Source organism: Colius striatus, chromosome 10 (genome assembly GCF_028858725.1).
Source record: "Colius striatus isolate bColStr4 chromosome 10, bColStr4.1.hap1, whole genome shotgun sequence".
Lineage (NCBI taxonomy): Eukaryota > Metazoa > Chordata > Aves > Coliiformes > Coliidae > Colius > Colius striatus.
Window position 1 is genome coordinate 19,446,756 of NC_084768.1, and position 24,221 is coordinate 19,470,976.

At 38.4% G+C, this 24,221-nt stretch overlaps 1 protein-coding gene across 5 annotated transcripts in view; it reads right to left on the reverse strand.

Moving 5' to 3' along the window:
- Positions 1-8,546: 8,546 nt before the first annotated feature.
- RALGPS2 (Ral GEF with PH domain and SH3 binding motif 2) overlaps positions 8,547-24,221 on the reverse strand; it is a 117,533-nt gene continuing 101,858 nt past the window's right edge. For all 5 annotated transcript variants that reach the window (XM_062003416.1, XM_062003414.1, XM_062003415.1 and 2 more), the window contains 3 exons: positions 18,758-18,863; positions 17,441-17,532; positions 8,547-15,037 (listed from right to left, as the gene is read on the reverse strand). In XM_062003416.1, coding sequence (XP_061859400.1) covers positions 15,008-15,037; positions 17,441-17,532; positions 18,758-18,863 — 228 coding nt within the window. In that variant the 3' untranslated portion in view covers positions 8,547-15,007. The remainder of the gene's footprint in view (positions 15,038-17,440; positions 17,533-18,757; positions 18,864-24,221) is intronic.

Below are 24,221 nucleotides of genomic sequence, written 5' to 3' on the forward strand. Positions count from 1 at the left end.
CAGCCTTAAAAAACAAAAACAAAAAAAAGACAAGGAGGAAGACAGTAGAAAGCAGGAAAATAAGAAAAGTAAGTAAACAAAACTGTGTTTGGCCTGAGTTTTCAGGGCCTTCACTATTAGAGCCCACCTTGTGCAACTGGCCTGCACGAGCTACACCAGCTCCCGTGGCAAGCTGTGCTTGGTCACTCTGAACTCAGAGTGGAAGAGAAATGCTGATCAAATAAAAGGCAGCAAAGAAAGCCTTCCCCTGGAGAAGAGCTAGCAGATCTCACAAAAGCTGTGCCTTACTGTCATGAAAAACGTTTGGAAGCACGTCAACTGCTTTTCTTGGGAGTCCAAATTCAGGGGAAAAAAAATCTCAGTTTGCCATTTGCTACAAAAGTGCAGCTCTAGAAAAACGTGTGTGTGTTTTAACCCTATCCCAATCTAGGCACACATACCAACTGGCTATTCTGGAACTACACTTCTGGAGTTCATACTTCTCAGAACTTCCATGGTGAGGCCAGATTTTTACAGCCATGCCCTTGTACTCCAAACACTTCCCTAATGAGGTACCTTCTCAATCACTGACAAGAGGGCATCTTCAGTGCTGAATGTTGATGCCACGCTATGGAAATAGACACCTTGAGAAACACCACCTACCATCAGCAACACGGCTAACTCACGTCCACTGAAATAATTAAAACCCGTTGGCCATTCTTGCAAAAACAGAGGCAGACTTGGCAAGTGGCAGCTTAAGCTTGATACAGTTTGTATATTTGTTTGTTTGATGGCAGAAAGATTTGTACATCCTAACAAGACAAGGCTCTGGATTTTGAGTTGTGTGAACTGGTTGCTCAGTGTTGGCCAAACTGGTTGCTTACTGTTGGCTGATGCAATAGATGCCAGAAACAATTTATCTTTGCAATCCCTTTTGGATGAAAGCTGTATCAAGAAAAAAGTTATCACTGTTGTACACAACTGAAGTGTTAAATCAACTAGGAAAGCGTTTCACAAGAGCTAAACTCGATCTATTTTTTCAAACTACCATGAGTAACATTTCTTAGAATGCTGGAAGACACGGGTAACGAGATTTCCCTGAATGGTCCTACTGAGGACCACTGCACATTGACGAAGCATTTTGTCTCATGGCAACAGAAAAACGGACTTTATCCTATTCCTGGAATGCCTGGAGAGGTGCTGCCTGAGGAGCTGCTGCAGCGCAGATGATGGAAGGGGGAGGTTTTGAAGCAGGTTAGAAGAGTACCTCTGTACAGCACTGCTGTGAAGTTCATGTAGACAGAGCACAAGGTGTAACTGAATCCAAAAAAATAGGGACTGAAAGGATCTCCCTAAAGCAGTCCTGAGGGTATCCTGGCACAGCCATGCAACTTCTTTCAGGGGAAAGAAACAAAAGCAGCAGAAGTCTGAGGTGCAAGAGCAGATTTCCTGGATTTGTTTATACACACCTAGTAACGGACAAGTTCCAGAAGAAAAGACAGACACCGCTTTTAAAAAACAGAAATCAACAAAATGAGAAAGTCTTTGTGCACTGGGATGAAACATTTCTTCCCAGAACAGGCTTCCAAGCAGAAACAAATCACAGTTACTCCAATATCTATCAGTGTACATTGGATTTAAATTGACAGAATTGAAAAAGAGTTTTATCCTTTCCCAAGCTGACTGGTATAGCAATTTTCATCTAAAGCAGCAGCCAGTCACCAAGACAAACATATTCACAGGGATTTCCTGTCAAAAGTCGCTCTAATACAAACACATTTTTTTACTGGGAGAAAAATCAAGCTCACCAGTGACACCAGCAGAACAGTATTTCCATTTAAAATGAAGAGTATGGCAACTTCAGTTATAATGGAAATTAAAGTGTGCTGGCACTGTCAACTCACTGTGAAGTCACTGGAGGGTTTTGTTTAATTTTTAATTTAAAAGAAATAATACTTCAGAACAGGACATACCATTAATACTTGCACAGATCCAATCCCACTTTCCATGCATGCTAATGGAACCCTTACAGTTCTTGTTTCACATGGCTTAAATTTGGGTTACCACAAGAAATGTGTTATTACTTCACATCTTTAACCTTATCCTTTAGGGAAAATTAAAATAACCTTTTTTTTTCCTGTAGCTTGTAATTACTTACATACAAAACATCTGCTTATTCCTTGTACTGAATAATCTTCTAATAGCAATAAAGGAACCAGAGCTCATCTTTGGAGAAGCTGGATCAGTTAAACTTGTGTTTTCAGAGTAGCTGAGACTCCCAACAGTTTAGACTAAGGCAAACAGAGGCTTGCAGGTATTTGAAACCTCAAATTCTTTGATGTTCAGACATCATAACTTGAAATGTTTCATCTTACCAACTTGGATTTTAATAGAGGGCATAATGTAAGGAATTCTGAGCCACCCTGCGAGCTCCCAGAAACCCTCAGATTTCAGTAAGAGTTGCCCCATTTTAGCCAGGCAGATCTGTCTTTGCAGTGCAATTGGACTCCAATTATTATTTTGTACTGCTTACAAGACAGAAGTAATATGATATTTTAAGAAGTACCTTTAGATGACACTCCCTTCTCAAAATTTAACAGTCTCAGACTGAGACTGTCACCCAGAAGAGAATTCTTACAAGGCTAAAAGTTGTCTTGTGCTACTGTGGACATCTAGGTAGTGGTGCAATTTCTTTCATGATATGTTTAAGCCCCACAAAAAAAATCCCACAGTTAGAGGCTTGTTCCTCATTGTTCCTTTGAGAAGCTGTAACAGAGACTTTCCCTCCTTGAGGGTGCGAAACCCATCTTTTATTTGTAGTCAGTTTGTGGACTTTTGTTCGTGGGACAATCTTCTCTTACTTTAGATGTTTCTGTTCCAGGATATGGGTAAAGAGCCTCTTCAAGTTTCACAATGTGGGAATAATATCTTTTTGAAGTACTGAAGTGAATTAGGAAGTAGATTTAAAACATAACATAACCTTAAAATATGGAGTGTCAGGTGCCTAAACAGCTCCTTAAAATGAACCACGAGAAATTAAAATTCACCTATTTAACAACATTCAAAACAGCACCGACCTAATCCAATTTGTTATTTCCTTGCCAGCACTGTATTTTTACTTTAATCTAATTGCCTATTACATTTTCGTTGCATATGCTTGACTCTGGAGGAACAAATATTGCATTGACATCATCAGAGCATTCAATGATACTATCTAACTAGAAATGACAGGCAGAACAACGTATAAAAATCCCTCATGCTTAAGCTGATAAGCTCAAGGTGAACCAGTCTGATGCATCAAAAAGTCTCCTTTGGAAACTTCATGCACACAAAGGAGGAGGGAAAAGAAAACACCACTATATTTGCTCATTTACATTCATCTGCACTGAAAAAGAAGCACTTCAAGGATCAAAAGGCAACACAAAGCACCGAGTTACAGAAACTAGTAAATGTGTAAGCCTTGCAGGATTCGTTACCTCCTCCTGCTCTTGAAAAGGACCACAATATGTGGGTGAATTGTTTGTGGACTTTCCTTTTTATACTTGGATCTAATAAATAATTTTCTCCATACCTTTTCAATTTGAAGAAACTATTTCAGCCCTCTATTCCCTGGCCACTTTTATGCAAATGAAATGGCAAGAGGATCAGTGGCTTAGCCTACTGCTCCCGTTCAGTCTTCTGCCAGTCTCAGACAGGGTAAACCACAGTCATCCAAATGCATTATTAATCCTAACTAAACCACTTCTTGGGAGTCTTACCTGATTCGCTACTGGAAACTGTTCAGCTCAGTAAGCTTTGTCTAGAGACTGTTTCCTTACAGTGGTTTTGATACGGTAAGCTTCTTTGAGTGCAAGAGATCATTCTGTCTGCATGGAGTCTCACTGAAATCCCTTCCATGTATACCCATCTACAGCCCTGGCAGTACCAGGGTACAAATGATTTGGTTTGCCCAACACTTCTCTTGATCTGAGACACACAGACAGGCTATCGATAGGCACACCTCCACACATCAATCAAAATCTATGATTTAAATCAAGGTAACAGACACACTTTTGTCAGAAACACTGGAGCAGATGTGCTCTGACAAGTTCTTGCTTGATTATTTTATGCATTCATGATCCACTGGAATATGCACTGGGTATAATCTAAGCAGAGCTAGCTTAACCTCTAGCCTGGCACTAGCACTGTTGCACACTAAAGATAACATGTACTACTGTTCTGCCATGCCTCAGTTTCCCTAACTGTAGCACAAGGACAGAATGAAACCACTTTTCTCTCTAAGGCACTCCAAGCCTCACAGTAAGAACAGACACATTCACTGCTTGCTGATGTAAAGATCTGGGGAGTAAAGCTCTTGAGGAATGACACCCCCCTGAAATCTTCTAACCATCAAGCTACTTGCTTTAACAGCTCTCATTCAGACAAACGTGCTTGGAAGAACAGCAGCACAAGGAATATGATTTAAGCAAGATGTTGTTTAGAAAATATTTATTAGATACCATAGTAGCAAGCATGCTGTTTCTGTATAATGGCTAGCAGTTATTCTCAGATAACCAAATGGCTAATACATTTATCCTGAAATAGTTTCCTTATTCCAACACCTCACAAATTAAATGCAAAGCTGTATGCAATAACCTTCTGTGTAGACATTACATGAAGTATTTTGAGTCCCAAAAATAAGTAATAATACACAGATGTCTCTGAAAAGATGTAAACCAAGACTCAACACAAAGCCCAGGTTGTATTTCACATTGGCTCTGTGTTGGTGTACTCATGCCACAGTGGTTCTGCTCTTTATCATTTTACATGCACAGCTTCAATCTCTTTTTGAAGAACACTCCTTCTACAACAGTGACTGAAAGCACCACAACTCCCCCAAGGGTTTTATATACAACCGAACTTTCAGCAGACAGGCACAAAACTTCCTTCCAGCTCTGATATATGGTACTGCAGGCTAGAGCCTTCAGGAACAGATTCTCATTTCTCTAGGTTAAATGAAGACTGAGCAAGTACACAGACAAGATGATCCTTATATTCTATCTGATAATTTTCAAGTGAGTGTCAAAGAGATTTGGTACAAATGAACGCCAGATGTGCCATTGAGTATGGTCTCTCCAAGCTATGACACTTGACACTTTTCAGGGCATGCTGTACAATAGCTGTGAAGTTCCTTGGTGTATACAACTCCTCACAAATGCACAAAGACCGGATCCTCTCTAGAAGGACTGAGATAATTCTGCAGCCACTCGATTGCTAACAAGTCTTAAGGAGATTCATTCTGCAATGGAAAGTGGGACTGTTGAGAGCTCCCGTGCAATCCCTTGTCTGTCAAGCAAGAGCTTCTGGGTGAAAACAAGATTAGAAATGGTGTTGATATGTGTTACTACTTAAATTATTATTTAATCTTGCCTGAGAAGTCCTTACAGCTCTCAATTGTGCTGATCATGGGCCTGTTCAGTAATCCAGATTACTGAAATAGTCAACATTAAAAAGTGAAATTCCAGAAAAGGCTCATTTTAAACACATATTTCAACACAGATCTCAAGTATTATTATCAGTAGGTTTTTTTATCAGTAGTTTTTATTAACATATATTTTGATGGATTAGACCATGGAAACTAAGATATTTGCAAAACATTTTCATTATTACAGTCATCATCATATTGGGTTAAATTAAGAACATGAAACTAAGGCTTTCAATACATAAGCTGGTAATTAAGTGTCAGAAGTTACTTAACTTGGTAAAAGTTCACTCCTCATCTGCACAATGCAGGTTTACTCTTTCCTCTGAAGCCTCTAATAGAGTTACTTGAGACAGAGTGTTAGAACAGCAGCAGCACTGGGGAAACATTAGAGATTTCACCCTGATGGGGAACTGAGTACAGAGGTGAGAGTGACTCAGCTTCAGTAACTATCTTTCTATAAGCAGTATTTTGGATATGTAGTGCAAGTCAAAAGTTCATAGAATGCTTGCTAATATCCAATACACCCAAATCAAGAAACACAATAGATCACAATCCCATTTAGATCATCTTGTTTTGACTGAGTCAGAGAGGTGTTTACACACTTTAAGGCAGAACACTGCTGTTTCCGCATTGCCAGCTCAGCATTGGCGTATGCTTTTTCCAGCTCCATCATATAACACTACTGAACTATTCACCAAACCATACACTTTTCTCTATGCCATCGCTTTGGGATTGTTCCTGTATGAGGCAATAGCTACCTCTTCCAATGCTTGCTTGCCGTATTTCCATACATCTTCACCTACGGAACAGGTTGCTTTCTATATTCCAGCCACTCGTTGTAAAACATTAAAGAAATTCTGCAGAGTCAGGTGGTGAGCAACACAAGCCAGTTTACTTTTGGCTGTAATGTGCATCTTCAACAGGCAATGAATTATTTAAATGTTTAGCTATAATATCTGACCTTAAAACAGTTCAGCTTCTTATCCCTTTTCCATAATGAACGTAAAATATTTTCCTACCTGTGAAGAAAAATATATTAGCACCTTGCTGCTGGCTGTATTCTTGTACAAGGTCTCTCTTCAGCTTAAAAAATAGCTTGGACTCATTTTGCTACACAAAATCCACCAGCTTCTTTAATCTGAAAAAAACCCCAACCCTTTCATTTTTCCGTTGGCAGGTCTCATTTGAGCAGGTCCTTTTGAGTGTTTCAGAATAAAAAATTGCAGTATCTTATGCACTGGAACTTCTCAATAGGTCCTTGACATACTCTTATCATGTTATACACATTACATACAAATGATAGCAAGAGAGCAAGATAGACAGTAAAGGCTAGTTTTGTACAGCAACAGCTAACAGTCTCCTATATCAGTTCAAGGAGACAAGTAGAAGGTTTTACTTTGGATCTGCATTTTGTCCTCAGCTACCAAATAGAACTAAAAATCCAGAAGTGAAAGAGGTGAAGATAAATATTACCTATGGAAGGATATGTGCTGCACTAATAATGCTCAATTTAAGTGAAAACTAAAAAAAACACTACTTACAAGTTAGAAGCATGGATTCAGTCTTCTGTATACAATTTATCTGCTGTTACAGAAGACATATCTCCTCACTGTTCAATCAAGGCATATAGTTCGTGCCAAAACTATGTCATTTGGTTGCATCTGGATAGCATCCACTTACATTTTTGTTACTGAACATCCTCACTCACAAAAACTAAGCTTAATACAAAAAAGGGAAAAAAATATCTCCTCTTTTCATCTAGTTTATCTCATGTGTCTGCGGTCTGGTTTCTCTGTTTCTCCCACAGATCCAAACCCCCTCTCCCCTCACTGACAAAAAAAGGGAAAAAACATCCCAAACAGAAGATGAAGTTACAAAACTAGAGCAATAATTCCCAAAGGAACATTCAAGGTTGATGGACTCATTTGCATATGCACCTGGTGAAAAACAGCAGGAAGTATACCCATGAGGAAAATCATTCCAGTTGGTAAGTAAGAGAGAGATGAGATGCCTTTTCCCCACCTATCTTCTCACTCTAGGGATTGGAGTCCCTCTCCTGTAAGCAGCAGTCCAAGAAATGAGAACCTAAGAGGCTAAAGGAATCGTTGTCACATTCCTTGACTAAAATAATAGAATCACAGAATCATAGGGGTTGGAAGGGACCTTTAGAGATCACTTGGTCCAACCCCCACCACAAGAAAAAAACACCGCAAAGAAAGAAACACGAGAAAACAGAGAAAAAAAGGCCTCAGAGAACTCTAACTCCAGCCATGTACTAAAAGGCATTGAAGAAAGATGCCTTGAAGTATTTCAAGATGAGAAAGTATATGAAAGACAGAAATCACAGACAAATGATGGAGCTGAAAAGTCACCAACACTGCTGTGGACAGAGATGCAGTTGAAATGGGAGAAATAAAATATTTTCTGAAAAGAGGCATCTGAACACAGAATCACTTCACTCTGTCTCAACTGCCTCTTGCCTGACAGCATGGAGTCAGCATTTGAGTTGTAAAGCAGCTCATCAGAAAATCTGAGTAACAAAAAGAGATTTGAAAAGACACAGCAACAGAAAAGAAAACAGAAATCACCAACTAATTAATTCTGTGTTTCTTGTTACACTATTGAGCACAAAGCATTTCTTATTTCCTAATTTCCAGTTTGAGGAAAAGGGGGTGTGTGTGTATAAAAAGCTCCTTTATCCCTTCTCTTTTTGTAAATACATTTAAAATGAACCGTTCCATTACGGAGACAAAAAGAAGGGAAGGAGCTCAAGGCTCACAACCTGACTCCACAGCATTTCCCACTGAGGGCTGTACGATCCTGTTCAGTAAACCTTAACAGAATTGAAGAGACACACAAAGTAGAGAAGCAATACCAAACGAAAAGCTACAGGGCTTTGCATGCTGTTAATTCTTCACCTTCAGTGTATTTGCTCCTTAAGTTCAGAAACAAATCTCCTTGAGGACTGCTTTCTGTAAGTTTAAATTTATCACATGTGCAAGCACAGAGACAACAGACCAAAAAAATCTGATAAACTGCCACAGAGAGAAAAACCACATCACTTAAAAGAATGATCTCCTAAACCAACCATCAATCTCTCCAAATGAACTGTGTTTTCCCCGATAGGTTTTGGATTTCGTCTGTACCGACAGACAACGGTATATTTACATGCTACATTTCAGAGGCTCATTGAAAAAAGCTACTAAAATTCCAGCTGATCTCAGTATCGTTCTGACAGTCAAATTCCACGTTGCAAAACCTGGTTGCAGTGTTTATGCAGTTTTTAAAGGAGTTTAAAGAAAACTTCAGACACGGGCCATCTTTTAAATCATTTATTTCAGTAGGAAAGATTTTTTTCAACCTTAAATTCATTGAAACTAGCTTATGTAAACACACAATTTTCACACGCACACACAGAATAAGGAATTAAAAAAGTTGAAGAAATAGGATAGAGTCAAACTGCACATCACTCAGGGAGATCATAGTGCAATTCCTCTATCCCTGGAACACCTCACACCAGCAGGGAATATTAAAAATGGCTTGTGTTTACTGCATGACACCCTTGACCTCCCTCCAGTGATGGTTGGTCCTTAATGGATTATTACAAAACATAGATACGATTTCCTGGTGCTTCTCACACTCCAGTACAGTAGTATTTGAATGGAAACGTTCCTGTACACAGGGAGCTAGAACTGCTTGTAACCAAGGCACCCTAGAACCCTTTATTTCAAACCTAATAGATTTATGCTGCTTTTTTGTGTCAATTGTGAATAGCTTTAGAATGGTGAGAACTTCACTGAAGGCCAGGACTTACCCAAATAAAGAGAAATAACATGCAAATCAAACACACAAAGGAAACGGAGTATTTATGATGCTTTTAGTCACCAAGATGAGGCTAACAGCCACAACCATGCCATCATCTGCAGGAACTGGCATTTCATTAGATTTCACACACCTTTCTTAGCAACGTAACTTCCAGAGAACTTGTCAGCTCTGTTCTGCAACAGGCATGGCTGAAGTAATTTGTCTTTTCTCTTTCTAACCCTTCTGTCATCTTGAAGATTCTCAGAAAGCTTAATTTTCTAATTATCCTTCCCTTTCCAACATCTGAATTTCTAAACACTATAGTAAAACTGCTTTGTTTTTATAAGGATTTGTTCCAGGAAAACAAGTATTTAATTGCTTAAGAACAACATATTTTTTCTTTCATTTCCCTTTCCAAAGCTTATAAAGACTTGCTACTAAAACAATCTCTAGCAGTTGTCTCAATGAAGCACAGTACATAGTGTTGGATTCTCTATATAGTGTTGGCACTGAAATACAATACAGAAAATTGAGCTTATGGGATATTAAGAAAAAGTAAGATTTATCTAAGCTTTCTCTTTCTCCAAACAGGTTTGGGGTTTTTTTTCTGTAGCATTTATTTTACATTAACAAAAAGGTAAGAAATAAATCTCCTCCTAAGAATGCTCTTGAATGTTTAAATCAAAATAGGAGACAGAAAAGCAAGCTCCCTTCTAATAATGTGAGGTCTTAAGTTCATGTGGTCTAGACCATGACTTGGACTCCCCTCTCCATTCCATCTCCTGCCTAAATCTGTTTAGACACATACTATAAATTAATCTTGAAGAAGTTTGAGCTACTACTGATGAAAGCTGAACAAGCTCAAGCTACCAAATAACCTCTGCATTCTTCACAAAAAAACCCCCTATTCAAATACAGAAAAAAAGAATACTAAAGCAACTCAAGCCACAACTATTTTACACTGACCAAAACAACAAACTTCTGCAGAAATGCAAGGACTGTAAGGAATGTTAACCCCATGGTACATCAAGGACACAGTAAGCAAGTCTGCCACTGTGGTACTCCCAGGACTGAAACAAAGGAATTGGTCTTCAAGTGAATAGTAAGGCACTGACAAAAGTCCCTCTTAAATCCAAGCACTCACCCTTCTTGATGCATTACAAATTTGAATGATGGTTTTCAAAAAAGGACAGTCCCTACAAATTCAATGTCCACTTGGACAGATTCATTTAATGGCTACTTCCCCAAGTCAAGTCACCCTATGCACAAGCAACTTTCAGAGAAATATTAAAGGGGCAATATGTAAATAACCACGAAGCTTGAAACACTTGTTCTTCTAGGGAGATAAGCAATTAGCTGACATAATTCAATACCAGCTCTGGTGTCTTGACGCTTGCAACAGCCAGCGTACTAGAGCTGGCTATGGAAAAGATGGGAACTACTGGTGAGTTAGCATACCAAATAAAAAGACAAGAACAAAGAAAAACGCCACTAACTGAGCCAGAAGAAACAACAACTTATCTTGATTTGGACAAGAATTGCTACAGTTAACCAAAACCACAAGATCAATTTGCCTTTTATCAAAAGGGACTTTACCTCCTCGAGTGCCTCAACATCACAAATACCTGCAATTACTTCTGCTGGGAGGGGAAGCATTTCCTTTTAACATTCATTACATCTGATGCTACCAGAGGAGGACTATTGTTGAAAAAGTATAAATGCAAATAGAGGAGGCTGATGTTGTAAGAAAAAACAGATTAGAGGAATTTACTTTTAGTGAGGAAAAGATAAATAATAAAATCCTGCTGTGGGTTTTTTAAGTTTTCTTTTGCTCCCAATGTCTTCAAACTTGCATACTTCTAGAAACGCTTTTCTTGGTAAAAGTTCAAGCGCTCTGCAGTTGCACTTTGAGGAGGAAAGTTAATCAGCTGATTCCCCAAAAGAGACAGATTCCTCAAGCAGGAGGCCAAAACATCTGTGTAACTAGGGGGCTGCTTAATACGCCAGCTGCAGGATTGACAAGTAGTGTGTGCCACTATTCTGTTTTCCTTTCCAGCTTTTTCTTAAGTAGGGTATGATTTTCACAGTAATTTAAAAGAGCTAACAGCAACACAATTTTAAAGCTGGGTGTTAAAGCTCATTCATTAAGTATTTATGTGCATTAATTTAGTAGTTTTAATGCCTAAAATTGAAACTTAAATAATTAATCATAATAGCCTGAGTAATACTCCTCTGACATAAAGTGTCTGCAAAATGAAATACATTGTCTGGGATGAACTGTTTACTCAAATGTTCAGAAGTTCTTTTTTTAAAAAAAGAATGTGCTTACTTTTTCTTTTTTTTTTTTTTTTTTAAGAACATTGGGATAGAAGTCAAGTCTGAAAATCCTGGCCAAAATAGTGCAGTTTAAACGAGAAAAAAAGTTAGTCATAAGTAGTCAACATCCAGTGCAACGTTATGTATTTCTAATGCACAGCACCAATTTCATAACCCAGACATTCCCTGTTGTTCAATCTCCCAATTAGTTCAGCTACAAAGTGATTAGCAGCCAGCCAGTGAGTAACATTTACATGTGAAGTCTCGCTGTAAAGATCTATACTCTAAATACCTTTTGTTTCTGTGCCTCCTGAACAGGGAACTGTCAGAGGCATGTTTAACTTCCAAAACAAAACATTAAGAAATAAAGTGCCATATATGAGCTGAAGTACGTCAGTAGTTATTAACAAGATCAAGAATGAGAGCAATATATTAAAAATAAAAACCGAAGAGAAACTGCTATCTGAAGTAGTCTGGATGACAGCCTTACCTGGACACCACGAGCTTGTTGCTGTCCTTGTTTTCTCAGCGCTGGTTTTATTATCTTTCACATTTTTCTTTTAACCTCCTTCCCCTTTTTAAAGGGCACAACTACATTCTTTACAGTGTGTTTGACTTGCCTGAATCTTTCCACAGCTTAGCTGAAGCAGCTTTCCCTCAGGGCATCAACCCACCACCTCTTTCCTAGCACCATGTATCTCAAAAAACGTAATATTTCAGTATTTCTGTGCTGCTCTGTAGGACTACACGGTCAAGTAGCAGATAAACAATAGGAATGCACTGAACTCCTCATTGTAACAACTGCCAATGATGTTTTCTGTGTAATCATTATTCAGTTATTCTGGCTACACATTTTAAAAAACCTTCTCCCATAATATTCCACCTCTGCCACGAAAATCAGCACATTTGAGGGTAGAAAACCAAGGAATAGCAGAAGGGCTAAAACCAATGGAAGTTGGTAATAGCAGCAATTTACTAAATGATATTTGTGAGCTGTTTTTCCCACCATCTTCCTACCAAAAAAATCTAACTCTGAACAGCTGGAAAAGTACAAAAAAGGATAATAAATGATGCCTTCTGACCTGGCTCTGTTTTCAGTAAAGCTGTACGATGTCAGGCTGCAGCTCTCAACTGCACGTTTCCTTTCACTAACAGGAAAGCAGATACGCTGCAATGAATCTATAACAGCTTATTTAAAAGTTCAAAATCCACAGGCTATTACCCACAATGCTTAAAAAAGTACACACATTGTTAAAAAAAACAGTTAAATTTTTGAGAAGAAACACACAGAAAGTATTTTTAAAAAGAAAACCCCTAAATTGAAGTTGTGCAAAGTCTACTACAGTAACACTGCCAACAATGAGGATGTTGTCTTTACTATACACCCAACATGGGCAAACTTCGGAGATGCATGAATTGCAGAGGGATTCAGCACAAGCAACCCTCTTCCCAAAATACATGACTTTGGGATCAGAACAGACTATTCATCCCCCATCAAAACAACAAGAAAAATTGCCAAGGGACATATTCCCATGGTGCTTGTGGTGTAATTCTGACAGAAGCATCTTTCTACTGTTTTCTTTCTAGCAAGAACAATTCTTGGAAACAAATAGCATATTACCCTTTACATCACCAAGTGGTTGAGGTTTTTGTGTTTTTTTTCTTTACTGTGAGATTGGATTATCTTTCTTGTTTTCCCCCTAGAAATAAAATCAGAAATCATGTCCATTGAGAGATTAATTTTGACTCTGGAAAAAAAGTGAATTTATAGGCTTCTACTCAGATGCAACAAACAAAATGTACATTTTCAAAATAGTAACTACTAGTAGAAACCTTTATTAGATAGTCAGAGAATTCTGTCACAGACTGGTACGTAACTTGTTTCTTTTTAAAAATGAGTATTCATGGTGGAATCTGCAAGCATATTTACGGCCACTAACCCACAATGTCAACGGAACAGTTATTACTTTTTCATAGACTTCAAAATTCTGATATCAGAGTCATATTTTGGACAATGTTTCCTTGCTTTACAAAGACCAGATTTCTGAATATTCAAGAAAGACTAATAATCCAGGAAACGATATCTAACTGACGTCAAGGAAACCCAAATAAAGCAAGTATCCATGTCTTAAGCATAAAACACATAGCAAAGCATGGTTCCCTTTTTACAACCATAATGATTTTTGCTCTGTAATTTCAGTGACCAAGAATTATTCCCGTCAAAGATGTAATTTTGACAGTCCCACACCTCTCCTTAGGTTATTCTACCTGCTAATACATTTTTTGCTCAAAGATCCAAAGAGCTTCCGTATGTAAGGTCGGCTTTAGGCCACATTATCAATACCACACAATGTCAACTACTTTGACCAAGATAGGTACTAAAATCAATTATTGCCAAATAAGAACATGAAAGCTTGAAATTGTGCCTCTATCGTTTAGAAATGCAGATCTTAAGTGATATTATGAAACACCATACACTAACAGTGGTCCCTAACTGATAATTAACAGATACCCAGAGAAGTAAAATGTCTCTGAGTTATACTCAGGCCTTGTTTGTTTTTTGTTATTCAATCTCTGTATACTGGAGAGTGACAGGTGTCGAAACAAATGGGAAGAAAACACTGACTTCTGACCCAACAGAGCTTTTGGTCTTCTCTCTTCCACACACACACACACTGGCCACTCAAACCACGTGAACTACACTTTTAACCAGGAACTAGGTAACAACATACCAAAAGACTTTTTTGGTGTGTAAGTGCTCAGCCTTTGTGTCACTTGTAGGGACTATGGCTCCCATACAGTACTAAGGTTTGCAAGTTTACTGCTACTTTAAACTTGCAGTTGTTACATTTCTTATACTTGTAGGTCTGAGAGAAATAATATTACTCCAGGCAAAGTGTGCCCCCGACAAGCTCCCATTGAGAACTCCTGGTACAGTCTAAACACCACCTCTAGAGAATGTGTAGTACCTCTTTTACCCAGTTCATACATAGCTTTTGATACATCTCTTAAATACCAGTTTACTTGTTTTCTTATGAATACCTAAAAAGGTGAGTTATTTTCAAAATTAGTATAAAGTTAAAAGAAACTCAAACTAGCTACAATCTAACTCAAGCACAGCACCGCCAGAAGTTTCACACACACTATTTGGTGTTTCACGTTGTTTTTCCTTTCACTCTTTAAGGCAGTGGTTTCCACAGGTCAGTTCAGAGAATACAAAGAAGTATGGTCCATGGCAATTCATGTTGCAACTCCGTTTTTAATTTGGGGGGACTCCACTCCCCACCCATTAGTGGTTTTGTTCAAGGCTCCAGAGTTCAGAGATCGAGTTGACAGGCTCTGTTCTGGCACAGGATACAGCTGGCACATTTTTCATCAGGACCTTGTTCTCAATTATGAGATGGCTCAAATTGTTCTCTTTTTTTTTTAATTAGAAGTAGCCTGTTATTCAAAGGTCATCAAGTTGGCAGGAACCTGGAAACAAAACAAAACAAAGTGGCACAGATTTTACTGTGGCTACTTAACATTCCTGTTTCACAGATTAGCCACCTACTTAAATGTACATTGTTATTGTTCATCCTGTCTCAAAAAACGGAGAGGAGGAATGCAACTGTTGTTCAGCAGTACATAGATACTTAGAGCTGTAGAAAACTCATGTATAATCAAAATATTGAACTGATGTATGGTTTATAATTTGATTACATGGACATAGATGTTATTAAGTTTGATGACACTTATGATTTAAGTGGTCAGCAAAACAACCTTAATGTGATGAATCTCAGCACCAAACTATGCAAGTAGAACCTTCTCACTTGGTTCTCAGATACAGAATTCTTGGCACACAGGTCAGTGATTCATGAAGGCTTTCAAGGATTTTTAAGACTAATTTGAAAAAAAAAAAACCAAAACCCAAGGCATAAACACTTGTCTGGGCTTTTCCCACAGGAAACCTGGACTCTTGCTGGGGACATCACTCCCTTTCATGAGGATTAAAGCTCGTTTGTATTACATTCATTTATAGCTCTGTTTTCTCCCCATCAGCAATTTGCCTGACAGCAGCATCTCTTGCTTACTCAGGTTACTAGAGACTTACCACGCTCCTGATGATTGTCAACAAATATCCAGTTTGTTCAGTTATGAAGCAAGCATTGCTTGCTTTGTATTTACCAATTACCTATAGATGCAAGAATGATCAACTGGGCTAAAGTTCCACCATTAAAACAAAAAATAGTATCTATTAAAATAGTTTCCACCATTATATAACTGGGTAGGTGTCTATATCAAAAGCACACTTGAACGTCCAGTCCTTCTCAGGCAGGCATACCATCAACAAGTAAACAAAATCTTCCATTTTAAAGATCTCTCTAGGATGTTTTGACTGCTCAGGAGTCAAATCCCCGTCAAGAGAAAAAATATACAGGATTTTTTTCCCCACTCATTTGGTAAACTTAATGTTTGTGTGAAGCACTGCTGCTTCTCTGGGAGCAACTATGCTGCAAGAGCCTATACAGTACAACTACACAACATGCCAGAAAACATTAAATATGCAATGAATATGGTAGCAGGGGTTTTGGCCTTTCGATGGTAGATTTTTAAATTCATCCTCCCCTCCTTTTTTTAACATCTCCTATACTCATCTTCACTTTGCTGTTGTATTTTACACAGGAGTCCCCTGCCAAGACCCTTTAGCTTGCTGCTTTTGTACAAGCTAGGGACTGAATGCTTTAAACAAATTTGCATTAAATACTGTTGTTAAGCCTCAATGAAAATAAGCTGTCCTCAGAGAGCAGTTTTCAGGCTTGCCTAGAAGCCATCATTTCTTGCAAATTCTGCCCCTATTTGCTACTATTCTCACATTCTCCAGCCAGGAACACAAATTTCCCCTCCTTTGCACTGTCTGAAATACTTTCAAGGGAGATTCTGCACCCCACTTTATATTTCTCAGAACTGAGTAAGAAAGCACAGAAGGATCTGGAAAGGTCCTTTTGCTTCCCCTTGAAATTCTGTAGAGCTTTTGCTGTGGGAACTCCACAAAAAAATGTGCAAAGGAAAAGGGAGATTTCAGGAAGATAAAATGGTAACTTAAAAAAGATTTTGCTGATGAAAGAGGTCAGTAAGAATTTATACCAGAGCAGACCTTAATAGGGGTTGCAGTTGCCTTATCTTCCTTTTTGACTCATGGAAAATTCTACTTTTATTTTCAAAGTCTGCCAAATGCACTCAGGACTACACTTTTTTTTCACTGCGTTTTAGGAGCATGTCCACGATCTGACAAAATGGCACTATGGGAGGGTTCTCTGGAATTGATACTGAATGGTATGGTTTATAGATTTTTAATTAAGTGCAAAGTAGTCTCTTTAAAATGGGCAACAACAGAAATATTGCCTCTCTTACAAATATTTTTGAGTACTCTTTCAATTTCCCCAGTGGCTTTAAATTAGCCTCCAGACAGCAACGAATCTTTCTTGATTACCACAAAAGCTCTGAGGATTTGTTTGCAAAGGGACAAACAGGAAATCCGTAAGCATGCAAAATCAATACACAGGCAGCTTAGGTAGATTGCTCTTCATATCACAGAATCTTAAGGGTTGGAAGGGACCTTGAAAGATCATCCAGTTCAACCCCTCTGCCAGAGCAGGACCACCTCGAGTAGATCGCACAGGAACTTGTCCAGGTGGATTTTGAATGTCTACAGGGAAGGAGACTCAACAACCCATTTGGGCAGCCTGTTCCAGTGCTCCCTCACCCTCACAGTGAAGAAATTCTTCCTTGAACTTCTTTGGCATATATAGCAATCAGTTACAGCTTGGTCATCTTTAAGAGCTATCAGTTCTGAGCTCAGACAGCTCATATTCCTCTCCAACATCTTGATCTCACCTGTTGTCTGTTGCTTTGGCAGGCAGCACTCAGGTGTTTAAACCAGAGCATTGCATTCATTCTGTTTCCAGCTTGAAATTTATATGAATTTCCTAAGTAAGAAAGGTAAAGAAAAAACTGGATAAAGAAGTACAAACAATACCATACACTTAAACCCTCTCCTTAATTCAAATAAATAACTTAAAACATTATGAACAGATTAAATAGCAGAAGGTTCATATAACTTTACACTGTTTCTCATAGGTGTAACTTGATTGTTTGACCCTGTGTGAGAGAAGTTTCAGCTCGCCTGTCTTCCTTTCCAACATTCTCTATTTCAACCAACATCAGAGTGAAGTAGGACAGAACAAAATATTTCTCAGAACTGTAGAGCAAAAATGTTTCTGTTCATTGTCATTACTGTGATTTGTTTATATTATTATTTCATAATTATTTTAATGAAGTGCAGAGTGGCACTGAAATGCACTCTAGAAATCTACCTTTGAAAGTAGCTCCTAAACATATTGATACATTTCAGATTAGTATTTTCAGTGTCTGGTGTTCTACTACACACTGCTTTCCTGCATTCAGACAGGCCAAGTATTACTTGGATATTTCAGGTTGCTATTGCTGAGTGTAAACTGACAAGTATTCATAATTTATGTCATGTATCAGTGGTGCTAGAAGAGATGCTTGGAAATAAAACGTACTAAGACTTGAAGTAGATAAACCAATAAATGTTAAGTTTTTTATCAGGACTTCTAATGATGCTTGTTCTGCATAGTTTGAAGTGTCAGAGAAAAGCTGCAATTTCTTCACACTTTAAACTGAAACCTGAGTGTTACATTGCAGTAACAGAAATCAAGGCTTGTCCGCAAAACAGTCAAGATGTCTTGGGTGTTTTTTCCCTGGTAATAGCACTACATTTGAACAGATGGTTTGGGTTGGGTTTTGTTTTTCATTTGGAGAGGGAACTGGTCAAGCACTCAGTGTTACAGACGAGTATTGTATTTCTTTTTATTGTTACTTATGTTTTCACATATGTGAAAATGCCTCTGAGTGGTCTAAATATAATTTAAAAGAATGCAGATTAATACTTCCCAGAAGTATCACAACTGGGTTAGAGTTTGGAGAGTTCTTAGAACTTACAGAAGATTATAAGGACTTTTCAGGGACAATTGTTTCCATAGCATTCTGAAGGCAAACGCGATATGCTGGAGGAAAGCTGAATAAGGGAAAGGTAACATCCTTCCAATTTCATTTAGGTCCTTAGAATATGTAAGCAAAGCAAATGTCTGTTTTGGGAATCACTGCACTTTCGGTGCTAGCATTGCCTACCTTTATCAGAATCAGTCAATAAGAAGAGATCTGGATGCTCAGGGTCATCTGCCATCATCACCATCCAGCCCACCACTGACACATTCTTACTCGGCGTGGATTTGAACTGAAAATACAAGCAGAGACATAAACTAAAGTAAAATAAGAAGCTTCAGTCAGACTTATTTTACTGCACAAAGTATTCAAAAGGGCAGCTTTTCTCAGTGACACTGTTAAAAGATACAGAATAACTTTGAAGAAATCATAGTACTTCATAAAATTAAGAAAGTTTATGTATTTTATATGGAGTGAGCGAAAATAGAACTTATCACAATTACTGATATTCAAAACAAATTTAAAGGAATATCACAATCCCCCAAAATGTCAACAGACGTCTAAACTGCACTGTATGAATACAACAGCATTCCTCACCACACTACTGCACATATGTATACTACAGTTTAAAACACAAACGTAAAGCTAATCCTTCTGCTGTTAACAGAAGAATTAAAAAGTTAACATGCATTCATTATTATAATAATCTGTAATTACATATAACATGAGTCCTGCAGACAACTGTGCAATTAAAAATTATGACCTAATGAATGAAATGGATCAAATGAAGGTGTAGATTCAACAAACAATGCACAGAATATAATGTGCTCATTTATCAACAAGATATTCAAAACAACGGGGTTTTCTTGTTCAAAGTCACACTTTGACATATAACTATTCTGCTTCTAAGCACAATATCTGTCCCTGCTATACCAATCCCTTTCCTGACAGTCCTGGGCAGCCTGTACCAGTGTCCAACAACTCTCCTGGTGAAAAAGTTCTTCCTAATCTCCAACCTAAACCTCCTCTGGCACAACTTGAGGCCATTTCCTCTTGTCCTATCAGTCATTACGTGGGAGAAGAGCCTGACCCCTGCCTCACTACAATCGTGTTTCAAGTAGTTGAAGGGAGCGATCTCAGCCTCTTCTTCCCCAAAACTTAAGACCCCCAGCTCCATCCCATTAGACTTGTGGTCCAGACCCTTCACCAGCTTTGTTGCCAGTCTCTGGACATGCTCCAGCACCTCAAGGTCTTTCTTATAGTGAGGGGCCTAAAACCACCCACCAGCACCAAGTACAGGAGGACAATCACTTCCCTGGTCCTGCTGCTCACACAATACAAACCAGGATGTCACTGGCCTTCTTGGCCACCTGGGCACACTGCTGGCTCATATTCTGCTGTCTGTCAACCAACATCCCCCGGCTCCTTTTCCACCAGCTTTCCAGCCACACATCCCCAAGCCTGTAGCATCGCCTGAGGTTGGTTGTGGCCCAAGCACAGAACACCACACTTGGCCATATTAAACCTCACACAATTGGCCTCAGACCATCTTTCCAGCCTGTCCAGGTCCCTCTGAAGAGCATTCCTGCCCTCAGGCATATCTACACTCCCACTCAGCTTTGTATCATTTGTGATCTTACCAAGCATGCACCAGATCTGCTCATCCGGATCATTAATAAAGATATTAAACAGAATAGGCCTCAACACTGAGCCCTGGGGAACACTTCTGGTGACCAGCCACCAATTGAATTTAACTATGAACTTAATTTAGAGTTCTAGAATACTTCTATTCTTTATACTAATGTCACATAACAGATTTGCAATATAAGTAAACATCTTTTGTTTAATTTTTAGAAACATTGCATCACCGTTACAGATATAGAACTCTGGTTCAGCAAAAGGACGTGTTACTGCCAGCAATTACGAGGGCATCACAAGCAAAGTAAGAGTTGACAAGAATATTCTCTACATGGGAATATAATTTCTTTATAAACAAAATTCTAGTCTAATGGTGCTTACTCCAATCTATGCCATAGATTAAGTGGAGATCTTGAATGTCTAGGTAACTTCACTTTTCTGGGACTCGTGCAACAGGCTACATTTTAACCTCAGTTTAAAATGCATTAGAACGTTAAATGAACAAATATTAGACCAATATTTGAAACAAAACGTATTTGAACCAAGTTCAAGATAATTTAAGAGCCCAGTCTCTTTATCTTAAACATTTTTGAATGTATTATCTGCATACTGCCCTCTTTTTGTCACTATAGTTACACATGCAGAAACCATTCCAACACAAATTCCTACCAGTCATGTTCAGTTGACATTTGCTTAATGTCAGTGGAAATATAAAAGCTTGGAAAATTTCAAGAGATGCTTGTTCAGATAGCTTAAGTGAAAAAGTGATGATGATTGTTCTTAGGAAAGATTTGCCTGCCAAACTTCAAGATAGATATCCTTTTTAATTGGATATTACTATGGATAAAACTGTGGGAAAAAGACCATTCCATATAAAACCCACAGAACCACACACACTAAAGTTAAACAACTTTTGGTTTTGGGTGGGGGATAGATTTGGTAACACCTCTTAAGAAGAGAAAGAAATGGATAAAGCTCTACTGCACAACATTTTATTACAGCGAAGGGCTGGATAACCTAATTTGTTTCCAAACAGTAAAATTGCTTTGAAAATTCCATTCAGTATCTAAAAATGTTAAATGTTATCTGAAAGGATTAAAGAGAGTGAAAGGAAATAAAACAAGGATATAGCTCATGAGTTATTTAAAAAAAAGTAAATATTTATTTAGAACTTGGTAAGGACCCACTGAGCACATTAGCTCAAAAAAATAAGATGACAACTTACATTTAAAGGGACCTACAAAATGCAAACTTTCAAGTAGTCCTACAGGGCATTAATAGCTCATTTTCACAGGGGTGGAAAGTTGAGTGACAAAGTGGTTTTAATTGGTTACAATGTGCCTCTTGAATTGCAGACATTTCTGGAGTTGATGAAAAGAGCACATCTGCATTTTCCTGTGTTAGTTATAGATCGTAAAGAAGGCATACAATATGTGAAGTTGCCATATAATCAAAACTGACAGGGCTTGCTTGTTTTTTCATTTTGTTCAAAACAATTAGTTAATCACAGTACTTCTCCAAAAACTAAAAAGCTCCACCCAAGGAAAGTGGTTCCTGCCAGCATCAATCCATCATTCCTAGAAGCACATGTCAGTTTTCCACCCCTGTGCATGGCTGGATTTGTATTCCATGTTTACATAGTCCCCCAGGGCAGCTCATTCTCCACTGATGCATAGAGCCTTGCTTACAGCAGGTCTGCTTTGTTAACATGAAGGGAATGAAAGCTTCATTGTAATTTAATGTTCCTGGTTCCTCTTTGCTTTTTTTTTTTTTTTTTTAAATACAAGCCACTGGAATGACACTCACACACAGAAAACTACACAGCTCTGGCACTAAGCTTTGCAATACTAATCTTTTTGTGTTGTTCTGAGCTCAAAGGCATTTATACATAAATCTTAGTCAAAAACTGAACTAATCTGTGAACAGACTTCCAACTCCAAACTTTTGGCACTTACAAATCTACTCCTCCTCAACTCCTGTTAAGATTTTACAGCTTTCTAATACTCAAATCATTTTCTCAGTGGCTGATCCTACTTACTAGAATGACAGAATTCTTTATCAAGGCATTTCAGTGAACATGCATGAGCAACAACTAGCTCTAGAGTGACAATAAGTGGGTCTAACTCTGAATGTAACAGGCAAGGGAAGGCTTGGAATGAACAAGGGTTCATGCTCCAACATGAAGCCTTAGAAAGTCTCTATTGCTTTTCCTAGTACATTCAAACACGGAAAAATCTCTCATGCATGCTATGTCGTCACAGAAATTGGCAAGATTCTTCCAGCCCAATCACTGTAAAAGCTTATAAACCTGTTTAAGTTGGCTATTTTTACTATTGCCCTTTTCTAAAGGTGTGCAAGTACTACAGTTTTATCACAGAAGCTTGTTTGTGGGCACCAATTCAGCACAAGAGACAAACCCTTAAGCACTGTACACACATTCTCCTCACATTCTCCTGTACTACAGCTCTAGGCTCTGAAGTTCACATGCTTACTACAGAGACCTTTTCATTACTGTACTAATCACTGAAACCTGTTTACTATTTCAAATACAAAGCCTACTATATTTAGTAGTCTTTTCTTAGTAGATGCAGAACAAGCAAGTTTGACATATCCAGGTATCTACAGTACCAGCTTCCTTTGGACAAAGGAAGAACACATACTATACTGGATGTACTCTTTTGTGTTTGACTACAGGCACAAGAAGAGCAGCTGGCTTGCCTGTGTTTTAAAGGGAGGGGATTTCTTGCCTTTTTTGCCAGATTACCCTGGGATTTTTATGAGGTAATTTTCCAAAGAGGTTGGCTATTATAAATCTGGGAGAGCTCTGAGTATTGGTGCATTCCAAGGCCTTAGTGTCAGCTGCCTGAAGCAATGGCAGCAGCAGCAGAGTCAAAAGCATGCCTGTAATCAAGACACGTTTACCATGACAGCTCTAGCCAGGAAACTTTGTATAGCAGAATGACTTTTTCATTGCCAGTGTTCCTTTCCACTTCACAGAGGCCTTGAGAAAGGAAGCTGAAAAGACAGATGTTTACATGGCTGCAGAAGATGCTCAGAATATTTCACCTAGGCAAATCTCAAATCTATCAGTCTTTGGAAAAGAAACGTGCTCTAAAGTAGACAGCATCAGCTTTTTTAACCATTTAATTAGGACAGTAACAAAACAAAACCTTGATCTAGCATTAGATGTTGCACAGATGGGCAAAGCTGGTCTAGAAAACAAATTTGATATGGAGCGGCTGAGAGAGCTGGGGGTGTTTAGTCTAGAGACGAGAAGGCTGAGAGGAGACATGATCACTCTACAACTGCCTGACAGGAAGTTGTAGTGAGGTGGGGGTCAGTCTTTACTTCCAAGTAAGGAGTGATAGGGCAAGAGGAAATGGCCTCAAATTGTGCCATGGGAGGTTTAGATTGGAGATTAGGAAGAACTTTTTTACAGAGAGGGCTGTTAGACAATGGCACAGGCTGCCCAGGGAGGTGGTGGAGGTATCAAAACACACCAGTGAGTTGGGGAATATTGAAAGTAAATTCAATAGGTTCAGAAAACTTTCAAAAGAGTATTCTAAATGGACATGAGTCCATTTCAAGACAGCAGTGAAGGCTTTTGCAGTTGAGAGACTCAAGAAGATCAGATACCTGGCTTGAATATCCATATTTGCTACCTCTTTACTTCGTTTACTTTTTCTAGAGAAAGGGCAAGACCATTTAAATGATGAAGATGGATATTCCAAAGGAAATGTGTGAGCAAACATACCACATAATCATTCAATGTATTTAATTTCCAAACAATAAAATTACCAGCTATACATTTTTTGCAAGTTCTCTAAAGTCGTATGTTATTTAGAACATTTAAAAATATTTATATACAATACTGAAAAAGCTTTTGATTGAATAGGTACTATTATGGTAAAGTCTTCCGTCATTCAGTACTTTGACAAACAGTGGGCAAGAGAGACTCTGAAATGCTTACTCTACTCTTAAAAGAAAACAAAATGCAATTTTGGCATTTTGG